General features: G+C 37.2%; 1 protein-coding gene across 1 annotated transcript in view; it reads right to left on the reverse strand.

Annotated features, from left to right (window-relative positions):
* Window positions 1–971: 971 nt before the first annotated feature.
* The window catches only part of rnf150a (ring finger protein 150a), a 77937-nt gene continuing 60085 nt past the window's right edge, over window positions 972–18823 (reverse strand). Inside the window, exons 6-7 of the mRNA XM_088909990.1 lie at window positions 15741–15951; window positions 972–3354 (exon numbers count right to left, since the gene is read on the reverse strand). Of these exons, the coding sequence (XP_088766116.1) occupies window positions 3236–3354; window positions 15741–15951 (330 nt within the window). The 3' untranslated portion in view covers window positions 972–3235. The remainder of the gene's footprint in view (window positions 3355–15740; window positions 15952–18823) is intronic.

Consider the following 18823-nt stretch of genomic DNA (forward strand, 5'->3'; position numbering starts at 1 on the left):
AACAGCTAGGTAGCATATGCAAACCACACGGCTTAATATTAATGACCATTATACACGAAGAAAAACAAATCAAAATAAAGAATGTGTAAGCTTTGGTTTATGTATTCCACATTCCCCATACATTCTGCAAATTTAGGCCTTTAAATACTTTTATTCAACTTTGAGCCTAGGAATACAGTTTATTCCAGGCTAGGTGAAGAATGCACATTGCCTGCTTGATACTAAAAACATATGAAATGGACATTTGAAAACCCCATCAGGACATGTGTGAGGAATAAATACAATGCCTGATTGTCCTATTGCTCCTAATTCTATGGGGAAAATATTTATACATCAATGCAACAATTTAATGCAGGAAAAAAGAATGATTTTTCTTTCTAGCGCGTGTGTTATGATCACACAGTTTCAATACTGTCTTAATTTACAAAAACTAATGGAATACACACAACAAAAAGATAAAGGCATACCTAAGAAATCAATGAAGGGTTTGAAGTTATGAAAAGATGATGTGACTAGCCTGCAATGAGTAATGATGACTATCCTAGCAGGACCCATTTACAGTGGGAGAGCAAAGAAGAACAAATGGTCTTTTACGTACCTTTCAACAAAAAAGGGGTTGTTTTTCATTATAAAAACATTCCTATATATCGTTTCAAATCACCTTTAGCCATTCAAACACCAGCCTTTGTGCCGCATGTTTATAAGTAAACTTTATTTGAAAAAAAGTGGCCATTCAAACCATTCAAGTATTTTTGTTTTTACCTCAGCTGGATTATGGTCTTAAACCAGCATTTTATCTCAACGAATGTACAGAAATTCATCAATGATGACTGAACTCCTCAGTTACGTAAAGGGGAATTTCTGTCGTTTTGTTGGTTTGGCCTCCTTCGGCTGCTGATTAATATTACGTGGGTGCATGCTGTTTGAATACAGGAACACGTGCTAAGAAGATGCACAATACCATGGCTGTTCTGTCACCATCAAGGTTTAATTTATTGCTACTGAATTAATAAAAACAGCAATGACCTTTATTAGACATGTGTCATTTCTTGATTTATACAGCAACTAAGGCCTTATGTTTTTGTTCTCACCAAAACGGAAGCATCTTCCCTGACTGTCACACTTATTCCCAGCTCACAGTACAGTTATACTGCTCATTAGTGACGTTAAAGCCCCTGAACAAGCCTCTCTCCAACTGTAAACTGTAGCTTTGGTGATAACGCAAACACAGACAATAAGAAAAAAACGTTTGCCATGCTTGATTCAATTCAATGGAGTAAAAAACACAGATGATCCTAAATACACTCACTGGATTACATACAGAAGATCCCTCTTTAGTTTAGAAAAATAAATTTGTAAATTACTAAAATAATCTAAGATTATTTCTTCTATGCATGATGATGTGCAATATAAAGAAATCAGCCATTTCAAAAATATAATGTACTCTTCACCCTTCTTTTACTAAGATACCAGTAGTGCCACCATCCCCCAGAACATTGTTTCTGTTAAAAAGGTAAATTATTATTTCATCTGTGGGTCTAATAAAAAAGTCTGTACTAGGTAATGCACCAAGACAGGACTTCTTCATGAACACATCAACAATGCTACCTTTTCAACTTCAATCTGCACTCTATTATAAAAACATAACATTGACAATACTGCACAGGAAAGGCAAAGATTAGCATATCTAAAAACTTAAGTGACTGAATTGGTCTACAAAATATTCTAAATGAATCCCAGTAGAAACCTTCCCTGAACTTCTGTCTTTCTCGAAATCACTGCTCTCACTATACCAAATCATTATTCATTCATTTATTATTGATACATATTAGTTTCTTATGTGGGAGCAAATATGTTTGATTTGTGGCTAGAGAAGAGATAACCAAGTTTAAAAAAATGATAAATTTCAACTGAATATACTCTTAAACAAGAGCTGGTCATAATTAAGAAAAGGAAAAATCTCATTTGGTTTATTTGGTCATCATTGTATTGTTTTAAATATGGTTTTAACGTACATATCTCATACTACTTTAAGTAGCTGCATTGGGAACTGAATTGTAAAGGTCTTTTACAAAAACGAAAATGAAAATTCTAAAATTAAAATGAACAGTATTCTTTAACAGCAGTCATATGAGAACACAAACTCGTCAATAATGCCTTTAGGAAACCAGTAATGATCATTGCATTTTTTCTCGTTTTTGTCTTTTCAGTATTCTTATGAAGATAACCAGCATTTTCAGAGCATGACTCAAATGGCTGATCTGTGAAACCTCCTCAGCTTGACTGTAAGATTGAGCAGAACCACAGTACTAGTTTTTAATTGAAACTAAGAAGTAATCCTTCTCTGCACAGCACATAAATTATCATTTCACTTCACTATAGAAAACAGGAACTGATATCTGTTTTTTGCTCCACTGAAATTGGCTAGCTTGCCGAGATCCAGCTATTTCATTTCTTTTGTCCCTCTAATGTAGGCTAGATCCATAAATGAGCGAACTGACCACACGTGAAAGACGCATAACGAATAAAGAAGATGAAGATTGTGGAAATAATCAAATCTAGATGCTACCAGCATGACATAACTGTCATATTTTCAGGGTCCTCTAATTCAAGTCACTAATGCAAGCACTGAAGACTTCTCAAAGTCATCTTTTTGCTTTTTCTGAAGATCAGACATGATCTCTATGCAACACATAATTTAATACTTCAATGACTGCTCGGAATCATTCAATGCTGGTCAGAGATTTTTTTACATCAAAAGCATATACTGTATACACACACAGCTGAGTTATTTTGGCAGTGATACGGTATATAAAGAATGCAAAGTTTTAGTTGGTTTCCACAAAGCTCAAGGAGGGAGGGGAAGCAGTAGAGAAACGACAGCTAGAGTTTTACTAGTGGCTCACTTCAAGGACTAAAAAAGGAGCATAAAAACACAAGCTGTGTTTTTATATTCTTCACATTTTCCACCCAGCTGAACAGAACTGAAAAAAAAGAAAACTGGAACGAAACAGGCATGATGGTAGTCAAAGGGATGATGTGCAATTCCCGTGAGGAGAAAAGCTATCTTGCTGCTGATGAGGCCATGAGAAAAGAAAGAGTTGCTATTGCTTTTCATGGCCGCCCCCATCCGGAGTGCACTCCTGTCTGGAAAGTTCAATTTCTCGGTGTTCGGACATCTGGTCTGGCAAACGCCTTTTGCTCCGACTGACAGACACCCCCAGCCTGAGACTATTCAAGACTTGACCTCCTCGCAGTCCTGGTCAGTGGAGAGCTCCACATCAGAGAGTCCAACCTCCACTGAAATGATCAAGGAGGTGTCCGAGTCACTGCTGACAGTGGGTTCCTGGTCACCTGCAGGAAGACAAAAGACTCTTACCAGCGTGACCTCTTGTACCTTACAAGGAGGTAGAAACATGACACTTTCATTAGAAGAAGGGCCCTATGCCTGTCCACTTTCACTTTTGAGTGCAGCCCTCAAAGGACGTTTGCAGAATTAATAAAATCCAAAATGCAAAAATATAAAAATAAATTAAATATAAATCTAACAATTAATGAAAACTCCTTCCTTGTTCCTTTAAATGATCTTGAAATGGAAGACATGAATCACGCTTCTTTTAAAACCTTCTTAAATTAAACCGTAGGCTTACAGAGCTTGGAACAATATGCTGAAACATTTAAGACAGCACAAAAACAAACAAAATAAAACTAGCTGCAGTAACATACTGTTTAATAATATAGTAAAGACATAAGAAAATAAAAAAGGTAAACAACTGCCATAACATGCATTGAAAGTTTTGTGGAAAAAAAAACTATTTTAATGAGGAAATGGTGACTTTTCAGAAGAATCCAATTCAATTTCTCCTCACAAATGGGAACCATAAAATAATTGGAAGATTTATGATTGAGTTGTACCGTATATTACAGATTTATGACTGAGTTGTACTAAGATGTGTATATCAGCTCTTAATACACAATCATAACACTGTCAACCTTGCATATGCTTACTTTCAGATAAAAGGAACATCTTTACCACATTTTCTGGCAAAACAGTGTTGTACAGCATTATAGTTATAAGCAAGCCATGAACAGTGGCTTATCTTAAAAATGAGAAGCTCTCAAATATCAAGAACTACTGTGTCATGACAAAGCACAGTATGCAGTGACTTTTAAAGGGCAGGTGAGTCATTGTCCATGTCTGTGTCTGTTAGCATGACCATCAAGGTAGCCACATAGGATCCACTGGAAATATGCTTAGAAAGTCCTTATCTAAGCAATATGTCTCAAAAAGAAAGAACTCAGTGGCTTATTCCACAAAAACAAAGTGCATTAATTTAAAACATGTTGAGTGATTCTTTGATCTTTGCCTTACCATGCCATTAGCTGTTCTGTTAAAACTCTCTATAAATCACTGCATCATGGAAACAGAAACTTTGAGATACTGTATCAAGCCATATGCACTTTATCAAAAAGGCTCTTTAGAAAACTTTAATTATGCCAGTATTATGCTACCCCCCTTTCCGTGTTCTTGAAAATGAACCCCAGAGGACTCCAGCTGGATGACATCCCGTGGAAGAGCAAACATAAATCTTTTGTCTTGTCAGTTTGTAAGACAACATCGGCAGGAGGCATGAAGAAGCAGTTGGCTTTTTCAGGGTGGGGCTGAATTAGTCATGAAATGCAGTCATGCCAACTGAGCAAAAGTCTGGGCCTGTAAAATGTTTTAGAAGAATTGAAGAATGAGTAATTCTGATAGATTATATGGATTTATTTGTCTTAGCAACTAATAACAACTATCCCTGAGCACAGGAAGCTAGTGCTCCAGGGGAGAACTCAATGAGGTCCAGAAGTGAGTTTCAGGTGGGAGAGAGGTCTGCCTTCACACTGACATGTCAAGACACTTGTCTGGCTTTCAGCTGTGTTCAACTGTTGACGGCAGAAGAGAGCTAAGGTTGGAAATATTGGCCACACTCGTCAAAGGGAAGAAAAGTCTCGGACAAGCAGAAAAACTGCAAATAACACAGTAAAAAAACCTACAACCTTTCTTGGATACACATACAGTCATGTGAAAAAGAAAGTACACCCTCTTTCAATTCTATGATTTTATATATCAGGACATAATAAAAAATCATCTGGTCCTTACCAGGTCCTAAAATTAGGTAAATCTAAAATCAGGTGACAAATAACACATAACAGATTCCACTATGTCATTATTTAACAAAAAATGCAGACATGCAGAAGCCATGTGTGAAAAACTAAGTACATCCCATGAGTCAGTAGCTTGTTAAAAACCACCTTTAGCAGCAATAACTTGAAGTAATCGTTTTTTGTATGAGTTTATCAGCCTCACATTGTTTTGAAGGAATTTTGGCCCACTCTTCTTTGCAGCATTGCTTCAGTTCATTGATGTTTGAGGGCATTTGTTTATGCACAGCTCTCTTAAGGTCCTGCCACAGCATTTCAATGGGGTTAAGGTCTGGACTTTGACTTGGCCATTCCAGCACCTTCTTTTCTTTTTCAGCCATTCAGTTGTAGATTTGCTGGTGTGCTTGGGATCATTGTCCTGTTGCATGACCCAATTTCGGCCAAGCTTTAGCTGTCGGACAGATGGCCTCACATTTGTCTCTAGAATACTTTGGTATAAAGAGGAGTTCATGGTCAACTCGATGACTGCAAGGTGCCCAGGTCCTTGGCTGCAAAACAAGCCCAAATCATCACCCCTCCACCACCGCGCTTGACGGTTGGTATGAGGTGTTTGTGGTGATACGCTGTGTTTGGTTTTTCACCAAACATGGCGTTGTGCATAATGACCAAACATCTCCACTTTGGTCTCGTCTGTCCAAAGGACATTGTTACAGAAATCTTGTGGTTTGGTTCAGATGCAACTTTGCAAAGCTAAGCCATGCTGCCATGTTCTTTTTGGAGAGAAGGGGCTTTCTCCTGGCTACCCTTCCATGAAAGCCATGCTTGTTCAGTCTTTTTTTGATCGTACTGTCATGAACTTCAACATTTAACATGTTAACCGAGGCCTGTAGATCCCTAGATATAGCTCTTGGGTTCTTTGCAATTTCTTTGAGCATTATACGGTCTGACCTTGGGGTGAATTTGCTGGGACGCCCACGCCTGGGAAGATTGGCAACTGTCTTGAATGTTCTCCATTTTTGAATAATCCTTCTCAAATTGTTTGGAAATGGCCTTATAACCCTTCCCAGATTGATGAGCAGCAACAATTGCTTCTCTGAGTTCACTGCCGATGTCTTTTCTCCTTGGCATGGTGTTAACACACACCTGAATGCTCCAGACCACCAAACTGCTCAAAGTCCTGCTTTTATAGAGGTGGTCACACTTCTTGATGATCAACTAATCAAGTGCATTTGATTAGCAGCACCCGGCTGCTAATTACCTTCTTAACTCCTATGGAAGCAGTAAGGGTGTACTTAATTTTTCCCACATGGATCTGCATTTTGGCTTACTTTTTGTTGAATAATGACATAGTGAAATCTGTTATGTGTTGTCTGTTATCTAAGGCTAGATTTATCTAATTATAGAAGTTGGTGAGGACAAGACAATTGCTATTTATTCCTGATATGTAAAACCATTGAATTGAAAGAGGGTGTACTTTCTTTCACATGACTGTATCTGGTCATGAGAGAGTGAAAAGGTCACTGCAGAAGTTTTGAAGTTTGCACCATTTTAGAAGTTCATTTTCAGCCTAAAATATTCACTGATGCAGGGGGTGTAAAAAAGATATGATACATTTAATTGCAATTAATATAGGAGATGGGATAATAAATCCTAGTATCAATCAGCCTACTATTGTAGGGTGCATAGGTTCTACAGTAACCTCTACTAATAATAGTATTAGGGCTATAAGAATAAAAAAAAACAAAGATATAAAGACAAAACACAATTTTCTCTCTCTGTATAATTTAACTTTGTTTATGCTCCATCAGTGCATGGCCATCCAGCTGTGCTGATACAGTAGTTCTTTTCATTACTCTCACAGTATTGGCAGTTGTTAACATGAATGGATTAAGATCCAAAGATGACAGCATGAGACAGACTTTCAGCAAACAAATGCCTGATGGACCACAATGAACCCAAGAAACTATTACTTCTCAGCTAATAATTATAGGCATTTACAGAACTCACGCTGCCTTCCATCGTGAACAGATTTCTCCTACACTGTGTTCAATCAGTCGTGTATTCCAGATAAACCCCTCCATTTTATATTTGCTGTGTGGAATTAGTCTGCACATTTCAAGCTGCATAAAATCATGGTTGACAATCATCGCCATAGTGGGACCTAAAATCTAAAAGAGATATTCACACATTGCTTCTGTAATTTATTTATACAATCAAAATGATTTTACAATGAATAGTGGTGAACTGTAGTAAGTATATACATGTCATTAAAAAAAAGACAAAGTTGAATGGTTTGTCACGATTCAAAAATCTACAGTGAAAGATGAAAACACGTAATTCACTGAGTCCTGGAATCCATAAGGGGGTCTAAGATGTAAAGCTGGAAGCAAATACAACTGAGTGGGGTGGTGGAAATATAATTTCTGAACCAAATTAAAATACAACAAGAAAAACAAGATTAACATATGTTGATACATATAACATGTACAGGTATAGTGTTTTATTAAATAAACAATAACACATATTACATAAAATAAAAAACGGTACTCTGAAAAAAACACGGATGCCAGCTGGACAACCCATCTAGTTATTTCGAGCGCTGTAATCAGAACACAAGTGATGATGAATCATCAATGATGTGGGATTTCTATTCAAGCAGAACAAAGAGAAAGAGATGTATCTTTTGGCTGTGAATCACAGCTTTCCATTCAGTAGCTGCAATATGCCTTTTGAAAGCAAAGTGAGTTTAAAATGTAACTTGTGACCTGTGCATAGACCAAAGTTCTGCTTTGATCTGGATCTCTCGGGAATTTTTAAAATTCTCGTTAGTATAAAACATCAATGATAATACCAGGAAGTAAGACAATATTGATATGAATGTTTTTTTTATGTCTCTACCAATGCTGTATTTTGCATTGTCTTACTAATGGAATGCTGGTCATGCAGTCAAAATCATAAAATCATGCCAGCTGCTGTTTACAAATATTGCATATATTAACAAAAGTCTATAAAACAGGAATAGGAATATGTTGCTTTAAAATAATTACGTCTTTGCATCTAAAGTGCAGTCTGACGATGTAGCTATGGTAACTGTCCCAGACAGTGCCGTTAGTTTCAGTTCAGCTGGCAGCTGATGTAGTAGTTACCACAGCTTTTCTATACACACAGCAAGGTCCACACACCACCACAGTTAATCCACTGCTCGCACACACATGGCACTGCTAAGAAGGCAGATTTTGCATCATATGATTTTACCTATAAAGGTACTGTACTGTAAATTTCTTTAGCCGTTTTTTTCCAATTCACTTTTGAGGAATATTATTGGAATATCACCACTGCTCACTACAGTAAAACATGCACCACGCAAATTCCATTCAACTACCTCAAACTGCAGACATTAGGCATTCAGCATTCAGGCTAGTACTTGTATTAGAAATTGGTTAATACATAAGAAACTGAGATTCAAATAATGAGTAAATCTTCATGTTTCTGATTTAATTAGTGGAGTACAACGGATATTTGTACTACAACCACTGGTTTCCCCATCTTGATATAAAGATCTCGATTTCTGTGTAGGTAGAGAAAACTGCAGTACTTTCGCAATGATACCAAACTAGGATTAGTGAACACTACAGGAGCTCCAGGAGAAATTCAAGACAACACTAAAGTAAGGAGTGTGCAGACACCATGTAGAATATATGTTAATGTAGTTAAGTGTAGGGTTATACATCTTGGTAGCAAAAATAAATTACAAATATAAAATGGAAAGCACAAAGCTATATATGAGAAAGACTTTATGCAGGCATTTTCATCTTCCAGGCAATGTAGAGAAGCAACAAAAGAAAACCCAAAGCTCTGATCACTACTCCACACTTCTGACTAATATGGTATTGCTGTCCCCCTAAGCAACAAAGAAGCTTTTACTATTTTTTTTTTACCAAAGGCTGCAATGCACAACTGTAGCCACAAGGTGCCAGTCTGCCACATATTTCTATTCTATTTCATTTTCTTTTCCCTATGCAATAGCAGGATTGAAGACTACAGTGTAGTTTCACTTTGCCAAAAGACAAATGTGCATGTGCGAGGTTTAGATGAATACAAATAGAAATGATTGGCTCAATGTATATTTTTCTGTACATGATATTAATCATGCAGGCTTTAACACAGACAGCAATTTATTGTAGACACCATTTAAAAAGCAACATACTATAATCCACAGACACAGAACAATTACTTAAAAAAGGCCAAAACAGATTTTGTCTTAATATTAAGATCTGAAAAATTAAAAAAGTAAAATTGCTCTCTTTCTAGGGGTGAGCAGCCTGGAATTAATAATATATTACACTGATCTCATTTAATAAAATCTTTTGAGTTGAAACAAAAGGAATTATATCGCTGAACATAACAATGATCAGAAATGAGAGGAGGCCATTCAACCCAGCTTGCTCATTTGACTCTTTTACACATTTTGCTTGCCATCAGTTAACTGTAATGTAGATTAAAAAGGGAGAAGCGATGCCTGAATGCATTACTTCTATAGTAATAGCAAATCCATTGTGTGTTATTAGCGAACAACAAGTCTGTCCCTCCAGGCAGTATCACAGAGGGAATGGGTTCTCAGCCCATATTCCTAGCTCTAAACAAGGTTGTGGATTAACTGCTCCAACTGCCGAAGTATCAGTAGGAGACAGAGATAATAAAAGGCAACAGGACTGTTGTTGGTGATCTGTCAAGTAAAAGGCTTCCATTGTCCTAAGCTATTTCAACTGAACCTGCCTCAGTGCCTTATGACATTTCGTTGAATGTGAGCTGAGGCCATGACTGAAATGGCACATGGCCACCCTGTCTCCAAAGATTTATTCACCCCAGCTAGAGAGCGTCTTTGTTACTGATGTATGAACACATTGCCCTTTAAACTTTTTTTTTTAACTTTCCTGTGCAGCCAAAAAAAAGTCTGTCTACACGGCACCGTTCAAAGCAAAGCAGAAGCCAAAGGAATACAGTGCGTCTGTAAAACTGGAGAAGCTGTACAGCAGAAACAACAATAAGGCATCTTCCGTTTTAAGCAAGCAAGCTTCTGTTTTAAAGTAATGCATGCCAATTAATATTTCAGAAATGCCAAAAATAAATGACCACGCACCTTTGAAATGAAAACAATTTTAGACCAAATTTAATTCTTTATTGTGCTAAATAAGTGTAATTAAGGGTGTAATGGTGGTGCAGTGGTTAGCATTGCTATAATACCTTGCAGCTCTGGGGTTCAATTTCCTCCGAGTGCTCTGGTTTCTTACTACAGTCTAAAGACGTACTGGTAGGTTAACTGGCTTCTGGAAAACTGGCCCTGGTGTTTATGTGTGTGTTTGTGTCTGTGTGTGATGGACTGGTATCCAGTGCAGGACGTATCTTGCACTCGTTACTTGCCAGGATACGCACCGGTTTCCCTGAGACCTGAACTAGATAAAGGGGTTAGAAAACAGATAGTTGGAAGAGTACTTAAGTGTAATTCTTTATTTTGCCGTTAGACTTTAAATATAATTAACAGTATTGCACAGAAAGTGTGAAGTTTCATTTTTGCAATTAATTTGAGATTTGAGATTTAAGATCCCATTCGGTTTTCTAAGGGCAGACAACTATTGCATAGGCTTGTAACACCAACACTTTCGGCCTTTAGCTTAAAGCAAAAGTGACAAATTTAAAGTGGTTTCAGAATGCTGCAGTACGTTCACAAGAAAAATTCTATTCAAGAAAGTTTCTAACTCTTCTACTAAAAGAAAGGCACCAAAGGTAGAACGTTGCTATAATGTTCTTTAGGGACAAACAGCCTTCGGTGGACTGTAAAGGAAATATTAGCCAGCAGCTGACAAAAACAGCAATTTTTCAACCATCAAAGCTAGTCACCTTCTCTTCCAGTTCTGGATGCTACTTTGGCAAACGGATTAGCAAAAACATTTAGGCAAGAGATACAGATTTCTTGTCTAAAGAGTAGGATTTAAGCTTTGCCATGAAACTAAACATATTTCAGATGTGTTATTACAGAGAAATTATACAACAGTATTACAACACAAACTGGGACAGCTGTGTAATTTCAGTTTCTGGTAGTAGTATGGTACATACAATGTTTTACTGAATTCTTGAATCTCAAGTTTGTGTAAATGTGAAAGGCCAGCTTAAGAAAGTTCTAAAATGAAAGCTGTGTTCTAAAATTAAAACAAAATCCACAAATGAAAAATACAGCACTGCTTGGGGCAGGGGGACAACATTCTACAATATATTAGGTGTGGATCCAGAGACTCTACTGATTCCTCGCTGAGATTTCAATGGATTTCCCTGCAGCTCAACTGACAAAACAAATGGGTTAAAAATTAACAGGTTTTACATCTACTGTAGTAGAGAGCTACAAAAGGAAGATGGGTCTAACGACAAATTCCAAACGGTTTGTCAGAATAGGAGACAACTAGGCTTGGCAGAGACAATAACAAAACACCCTGCAGCAATAAGGCTTGATACTGTAGCTGGTTTATAGTACTTGTCTCCAAGAAACACAGGAAAACAACACCACAGCAACATTTACAGTACAATACAGAATGTGTAAACACAACCTTACTCCTGAAAGAGAATGCTCCCCTCAACTTAGTCAGCAAGACTAAAGTACTACAAAACATACACACTTTTAATGTGAATGTCCTACTTGCAAAGCAAAAAGAAGGCTTTAGAACCAGTTCCAGCAGGGCCTATCTAACCGAGAAAATGCACCACCGAAAGGATGGGAATGAAGGCAACGCAGATACAAAGGCAGCTTTTACTTGCTTCCTGCAATGGTGGTTATAATTTTACAACTAGTCCTAGTACCATCTCATGTACTGCTTTGCTACTCTCTGGAATTTCAGCTCTGCCACCAGGAAACCAGTTGGGCCAAAATAAACAGTATGAGGTATTGACATTTCTGGGATTGGTGTCAAAATGCCCCCATTACAGTTTTTATAACATTTCTGGGAGGTTCTAGCTCAGACTTTTCGTAAAGTAAAGCACACATTTCACATCTTGAAGCAGTATAATGACATTTGAATTGCAAAATAAACTGGAAGGATGTAATCAATCAGTACATAATGAGTAACCCACAGCAAGTGGGCTTCTGCTCTGAAATTATTTTAATTAGTGTTTCCTGGCTGTGATACCTATAGATGGGTTTTCACAAATCAGAGATAACAAGTGTCTTATTTTCCTATTGAAACAGTAAAATATATGATGGAAAGTAATGAGCGTGAAGAAGTCTACCTCAGGTTAAACGAACAGCCTTTCCTCCTCAATAACCTGCAATACAGATAAACAGGAAACTACATGTAACCTAGAAGTGTTATAGTTCTGCTGAGTGACCTAAAAAGTAGATTTTCTTGGCGGTTTCCATATGCTTTTACCATGATAAGAAGCAGCTGCAAACTATAACGCCGCAGATACGCTCCCTGCAGCATTTTCACAAAGTACACATAAAAAGACAGCACTTAATGGCACCTGGCAGACAGCCGAATGAAACTTACGGCACTTTGAAACAATTAAGGATATCCTAACACCACTTTCCCCTGGATTCTTCCTATTCTGAGAGACCTGCACAGGGTCAAAACTGCCAAATGATCAAATCAGCAAATTTCAGCCACCATTTTCAACTTCAGTTTTGCTATCTCTGTACTTCAAAACATTTAGAGGAGCAAAATGAAATTATTTTAACTACCAACAAAAAATAATGATAAAAACATGATCAGCAAGCTCTTGTCCTAGTTTTCAGTGCATTGTTTTGAAATCCTCATCAAATGTGAAAGACAGACATGCATTTGTTGTCCCCAAGATAGGGTTTAAAGTCTTTTAGGCCCCATTAAACATCAGATGCAGTGCTGTCTAACATGTAGTCTAATAATTTAAATGTGGTTTGCATTTGTAATACTGTACTTTTGTTCCATATGAGATGAATGTCGTCTGAAGATTTCTGACTTTTGGGTTTTTTAATATTTTGCTGTAGCGGCTTTAAGAACAAGCATCTTGTATATTTACAGAAGGTGGACAAAATAATGGAAAAACCTAACAAAAAGGACTCGTATTGTAGTGTCAAAGATCATGGCAGAATACGCCAAACAAGAGAAAACAGCATCAGGAAGGGGAACAGTGATTGCAAGTTTAAGGTCATTGACAGGGATTGATAGTTTCTAAAAACCACAAAACAACGTGCAGAAAAAATTACCACAGTACTGAAACTACACTTCTATGACCCATTCTCAACAAATACTGTTTGTTATGGTAGGGCTGCCACTCAGAAACTCCAGCAACCATAACCTGGTGTAATGAGCGCAAAACCCAGATGACAGAGTAGAGGAAGAAAGTAATATGGTCAATTGAGTTGTCTTTTACCTGTTTTTCCTACGGACACCTTTTCCATCTGGACAGGTTTATGTTTGGAAAAAGCCAAAGGAAGCCTTGTTGTTACATTGCTTGTTCTCAACCGTTAAACATGGTGGCAGGTCTGTTATGGTCTGGGTAGCCATTGCATGGGAGTCACTGCATGGTGGTTACAAAGTCATTTGAGGCGACCAGCTGCTCCCTATGATGCAAACTGTTTCAAAATGTTCCCACATTCCAAGTACACCAGAATGAAGTCAAACACCTTGCATGGCCTCCCCATCACTGAACCCTGATGAAAAGCTCTGGAATGCAGCGTGCAGAGCAGACTTCACCTTCTTCATCTCTCAGATAACTGGAGACTTTCCTTCTTGACAAATGGTCTAATATCCCATAAGAAACAGTTCAAAACTTGTATAACAGTATTTCAAGGACTGAAGCTCTTACGAAGGTAAAGGTTGGACCAGTTCCTTGTTAGTTTATATATACATGAATTGCTTGGGGTTTCAATTATTTTGTCCACTCCCTTTATATACTATACTGTACATGTGTGTGTACTGTATATACTATACATACTGTACGTGTTCTATACATTTCTATAAAAACTGTTTAACAGAGACTTCAGCCATCTGTCTCTAAACCTCAGCCTAATGCTACCAGTAAGAAAATGGTGTTGCCATATAAATGGTGCTACTTTGTTTTCTGTTTAATTTTTTTTCCTTTATATAGTATATTTGTTTTAATTAGTAACACTCATTTTAATAAATAGGTCTTGTATTTCTAATTATTGCCTTGAACTAGTGGAAAACTGATTTTCACTTAAATTTTCACTGAGCAAAACTAGGAGCTGGTGTATTACAACAGGAAATGGATTGAACAGTAGAGTATTAAGTCAACAGTCTCAGAAATGGAACATGGGAAACCTTTAGACAATTACAGGAAAAAGGTTGTCTAATAAAATTAATCTTTTCCTCAGGTGTTCGCCAAGGAAGATATGAACAACATTCCTTCGGCTCTGGAAAGACATAAATCTTTATTAAATATTACAATAGAAATGGCAGATGTGCTACAGATACAAGAAGCACCTAGGATAAATGTATTTCCAGGCCCTGATGGTATTCTGCCAATTCAATTTAAAGAAACAACAGATGCTTTTCATAGGTAAGAAACAAAACTCATCAGACCTCCAGACAAAACTCAGCCAAGCAATTATAGACAAATACATCTTCCTTTCATAACATGCAGGGTTATGGAAAACATACTAAGAATTAAACAAGATCTGTATCGTGCATCGTCTGTACAATTCTAGAGCACAATCAACATGGGTTTACAACTAGAGGGCTCTGAACAAGCAACAATAGTAACAAACTGCACAGATAAAGCAAATGGTTCAGTACATTTTGATTTTCAAAAGGCTTTTGATAAAGCTTCCCATAAAAGATTATTTTTTTAAATGCAGATAGTAGGCACTAAAGGAAAGACTCTGGATTTAGAACTGGTCAATGGGTCAATAGGTGAGTACAGAAGAGGGGTGAATGCTCAACTTGGGTTATGGGAATCTGGTTGAAACCCTAAAACAAGGTTGAAGATGACAAACACAGGAGGATAAGAAAACACCAAAAATATTGCAAAGCAAAAAAAGATGTACATAGAATTCAAGACTTGTGAGACAAAGTTTAATGTCAATATATAGTTTAAAAAAACAGAATTTTAAGAAAATATCAAGATATCTTAAAAATGTACAAAAAATAGTAAGACCTCATTTAGCATGATGTTTACAATTTTAAATTAAACCATAATGCACTTCTGAAATCATTCTAGAACAGATTGATCAGTTACATTCCCAGGTATACAGAAATATCCTATTTTGGCAAGCTAGGATCTCATTCAGGCATGGTGTGAAAGAAGTGATGGTATTGGCTTCAACAGCATTTCTAGGTTGTTTTTCACAGGGACGTAGGTTGGTTTATATACGGTAGGCAAAAAAAACATGAAAATGAATTTCCAAAGACTCCTCAATTAGCTTGTGTAATGATGCAAACACAGGGCCATTACCAAACTTGTTCTGCCATTTCATTGAACTAACAACTGAAACAGCCCCAGACGACTGCACGTCAGGAGTGAACACTAGTGGCTCCCTCCCTCGGTGTCACAGACTGGTGCAGCAGGTGAAAGGTACGAGGGCTCGAGAGGCGGCAGGTCCCACTTACTCCTGGTAGCAATGTTGCTCTCTCCCGCCGGAGGCAGCAGCTCGCTGTCACGGAAGACCTGTGGCAGCCCCACTGTGCGCACGGCAGGGTCCAGCACCACAGAGCTCTCGTTCACTGTGACGTCACTGGCGCCTGTGACCTGATTGGTGGGCGGTCCCCCGATGGAGACTTCGTAGTCTGGCAGAATCTCGTCAGAACAGTCCGCATTGGGCTGGGCATACAAAGAATTGTTAAATAAAGAACACCACAGCTACTTACAACAACAGATTCACAGACCAGGAGACTGAAGGACAGATCTGTTGGGTTTGTGAGAAACTGTAAAGACACAGCAAGGTCACAAAACAAAAAGCATGTTCATGTCTTTAAGATACATGCAACACGGAAAACAGAATGAAGCATGTTACATAGGGGTCTTCTGATTAAGCATTATTTTGGCTGTCCTTATAATCATGTTATGATTGTTGGTAGTCATGTATCAAGTATTAAACTGAGGTTCATTGGAAATATAAAGAAAAAGAGTTCTCTTTCTTTGGTTAACTAACCAGGAAGTACCAGTGGTTAGATGCTCCAGGACTGTTTTTTTTTTCTTTGAAGTTAATTTTTTTAAAAGGCTTCATCAGAACAAAGAAACAATGCCTACTTTCTGGGGAAAAAGCATGAGCTGCACATGTTATCATACACGATGGTTATGGATCATGTGCGTAGATTCTGTGGAAAGATTTCACTATCGTGAAAAACAAATTTCACATGATCTGTTCAGCTGTCACAAGGCAGTAAAAGTTTAACAGAAAAAAATGTCCATAGGAAAAAAAAATTGCAAAAGTATTTTAAGTGCCCCAGTCCCACAGGAGAACTCTGGTTTTCATGTAATTTTGACATTGCTTGAATGAAAAAAGAGACAACTAATCAATCAGACAGCTTAAGCAAAATTGATAACATAGCAGCTGTACTGTTTGGAATTACATGCTATTAGTAAAAATAAGAGGCTACTGTTTTACAAAAACCTGCATAAGGAAATTCTGAAACTTCACTTCTATCATAAAAGAAATGATTTGTATACAAAACAGAAAAGCAGTGCAGCCATATCAGAAGCCAAAAGGATCAGAGGTCAATTTAGAAATGGAACATAATAATGGAAAAAAGTGTTTTGACTGAGCATACCAGCACAGGTTTGTATTAATTTGAGAAACACAAAGTGAAGTCATGACATGACATTTTAAAGGGAAACTGCAGTCCCAATTTCTGAGACTGGTTGTTAAATGTCAGTAACAAAATAAATTCATTGACAGTATTGAAAATGTTTACAATTTTAAATTAAACATAAAATCATGAACTTTGTGAAAGTACTGCAAGTCACCGTGTTGTCGCAAACACCTGGTCTTGTCATGGGCGAGATCAAGAGTCCCCAAGAATTATGATGTGAAGCGGCCCTTCCTGCTCACTAGTCACTGTAATGACTAATGCAATGTGATGTATGAGAGAATTAAGTACAGGTTGTGCAGCAGATATTTCACCACAGAAAGTGTCATTCCATTTATTGCAGAACTGTCTTGCAGCCGAGAGCAATATTTCTATGGGATTAAAAGAGTGCTATGTAAACAAGCAGGCTTGTGAAATGTCAGGGGGCCGCTTCATGTCATCGGATGTTTTGTTGACTCATTCTGAATCACAGAATATGACGCTCCACATACCTGGAAATTCTATTTTGTTCTATTATGTAAATTGGAGTTTTTACAAGCTACTGTATACTTTTTTTTAACTGATTTTGCTTTTATCGTGGTTTGAAATGCACTCATCAATGCTGATTCTTTCTAACTCTTCTAAATAGCGTTGCAGTTGCCCTTTAAGAAACTGCCAAAAATAATAGGCGATTACATACAAGGCTGAAAATGAAACTGGAAATAAATTATTTCAACTTGAGATAAGCAGATATTAAACTACAAATCAATGACAGGGGTCCCAATTTAGTTCAAAGAAGCATATACTGTAAGGAGATATTTATAATCCCAGCCTTATTTCTCACATTTTTCCTACTGAGAACATCCCGTGTGGCTCATGGAACTGCCGTGATAAAGTGTTCTAAAAGCAAAATAAAGCACCTTTGTACAGCCTCAGCTAATATGTACTCAATACAAAAAAACTGATACAAAGTGCCTCAACTATTAAAGCTCTTGGCTAATGTATTCTGAACTTAGAATGCTACAAATTATTCTGTATGATCTGAAGTGAAACAGATCACATCCCTATTTTTCTTGATGATCAGAGTAGATGTGTGTTTAAGTGTCCTTTGCTCATGTCTGAAAGACAGACATCCACCCAGGCAATTCCTCCTCTCTGACAATAGGCACTAATAACAGAATAGTTTCGGAATCCAAAATGTTCTAGTTTCGCCACTACAAAATAATCTGTGCAGCCGTGCCAGAAACAAATGTACAAGAACATCTGTACAGCAGTTATTAAAAGTAGATTCTATCTTAAAAAATTACAAAGCCATAACTTTGTTAAACATCTCTCAAGTACAAGATGAAACTTCCACCCCAAAATGACTTAGATGAGACCATTTAAATGGGACTGTAATTCTAAATGCAATCAAAGATAACGGTCCTTCTAAAACTAACCTGAACCTCAATCAAATTCTGAACATCATTTTAACATTAGTCTTTACGTTAGCCCAAAAGTTGCTGGAAAGAGGAAAAAAATTAAAGTCATGAAAGATGTTAAGGCAAAAAGTGATTTCCTGCCAACTACAATTCACGAATGGGGAGAAATTTAGGGACTATTAAAATTTAACACAATACACATTGCCTTGCAGAAAGTATTCAAATCCTTGTACAGTTTTCACATTTTGTTGCTTTAAAGCTTGCAGTCATGATATTTATTATACAAATTATATTTGTTATATACACAACCATCCCCACACATTTTTATCATAAACAAACCTATGTTTCTAAGATCCCTCAATCAGGTCTTGAATTTCAAGCAACAATTCAACAACAAAGATTAGTGAGCTTTCAAAAAGTTGTTTTCTAGAAAACAACTTTCTAGAAAGGCATATAACAAGGGAAAGGTATAAACTCTGGATA

This window comes from Atractosteus spatula, chromosome 1, assembly GCF_055471065.1.
Source record: "Atractosteus spatula isolate fAtrSpa1 chromosome 1, fAtrSpa1.hap1, whole genome shotgun sequence".
NCBI lineage: Eukaryota > Metazoa > Chordata > Actinopteri > Semionotiformes > Lepisosteidae > Atractosteus > Atractosteus spatula.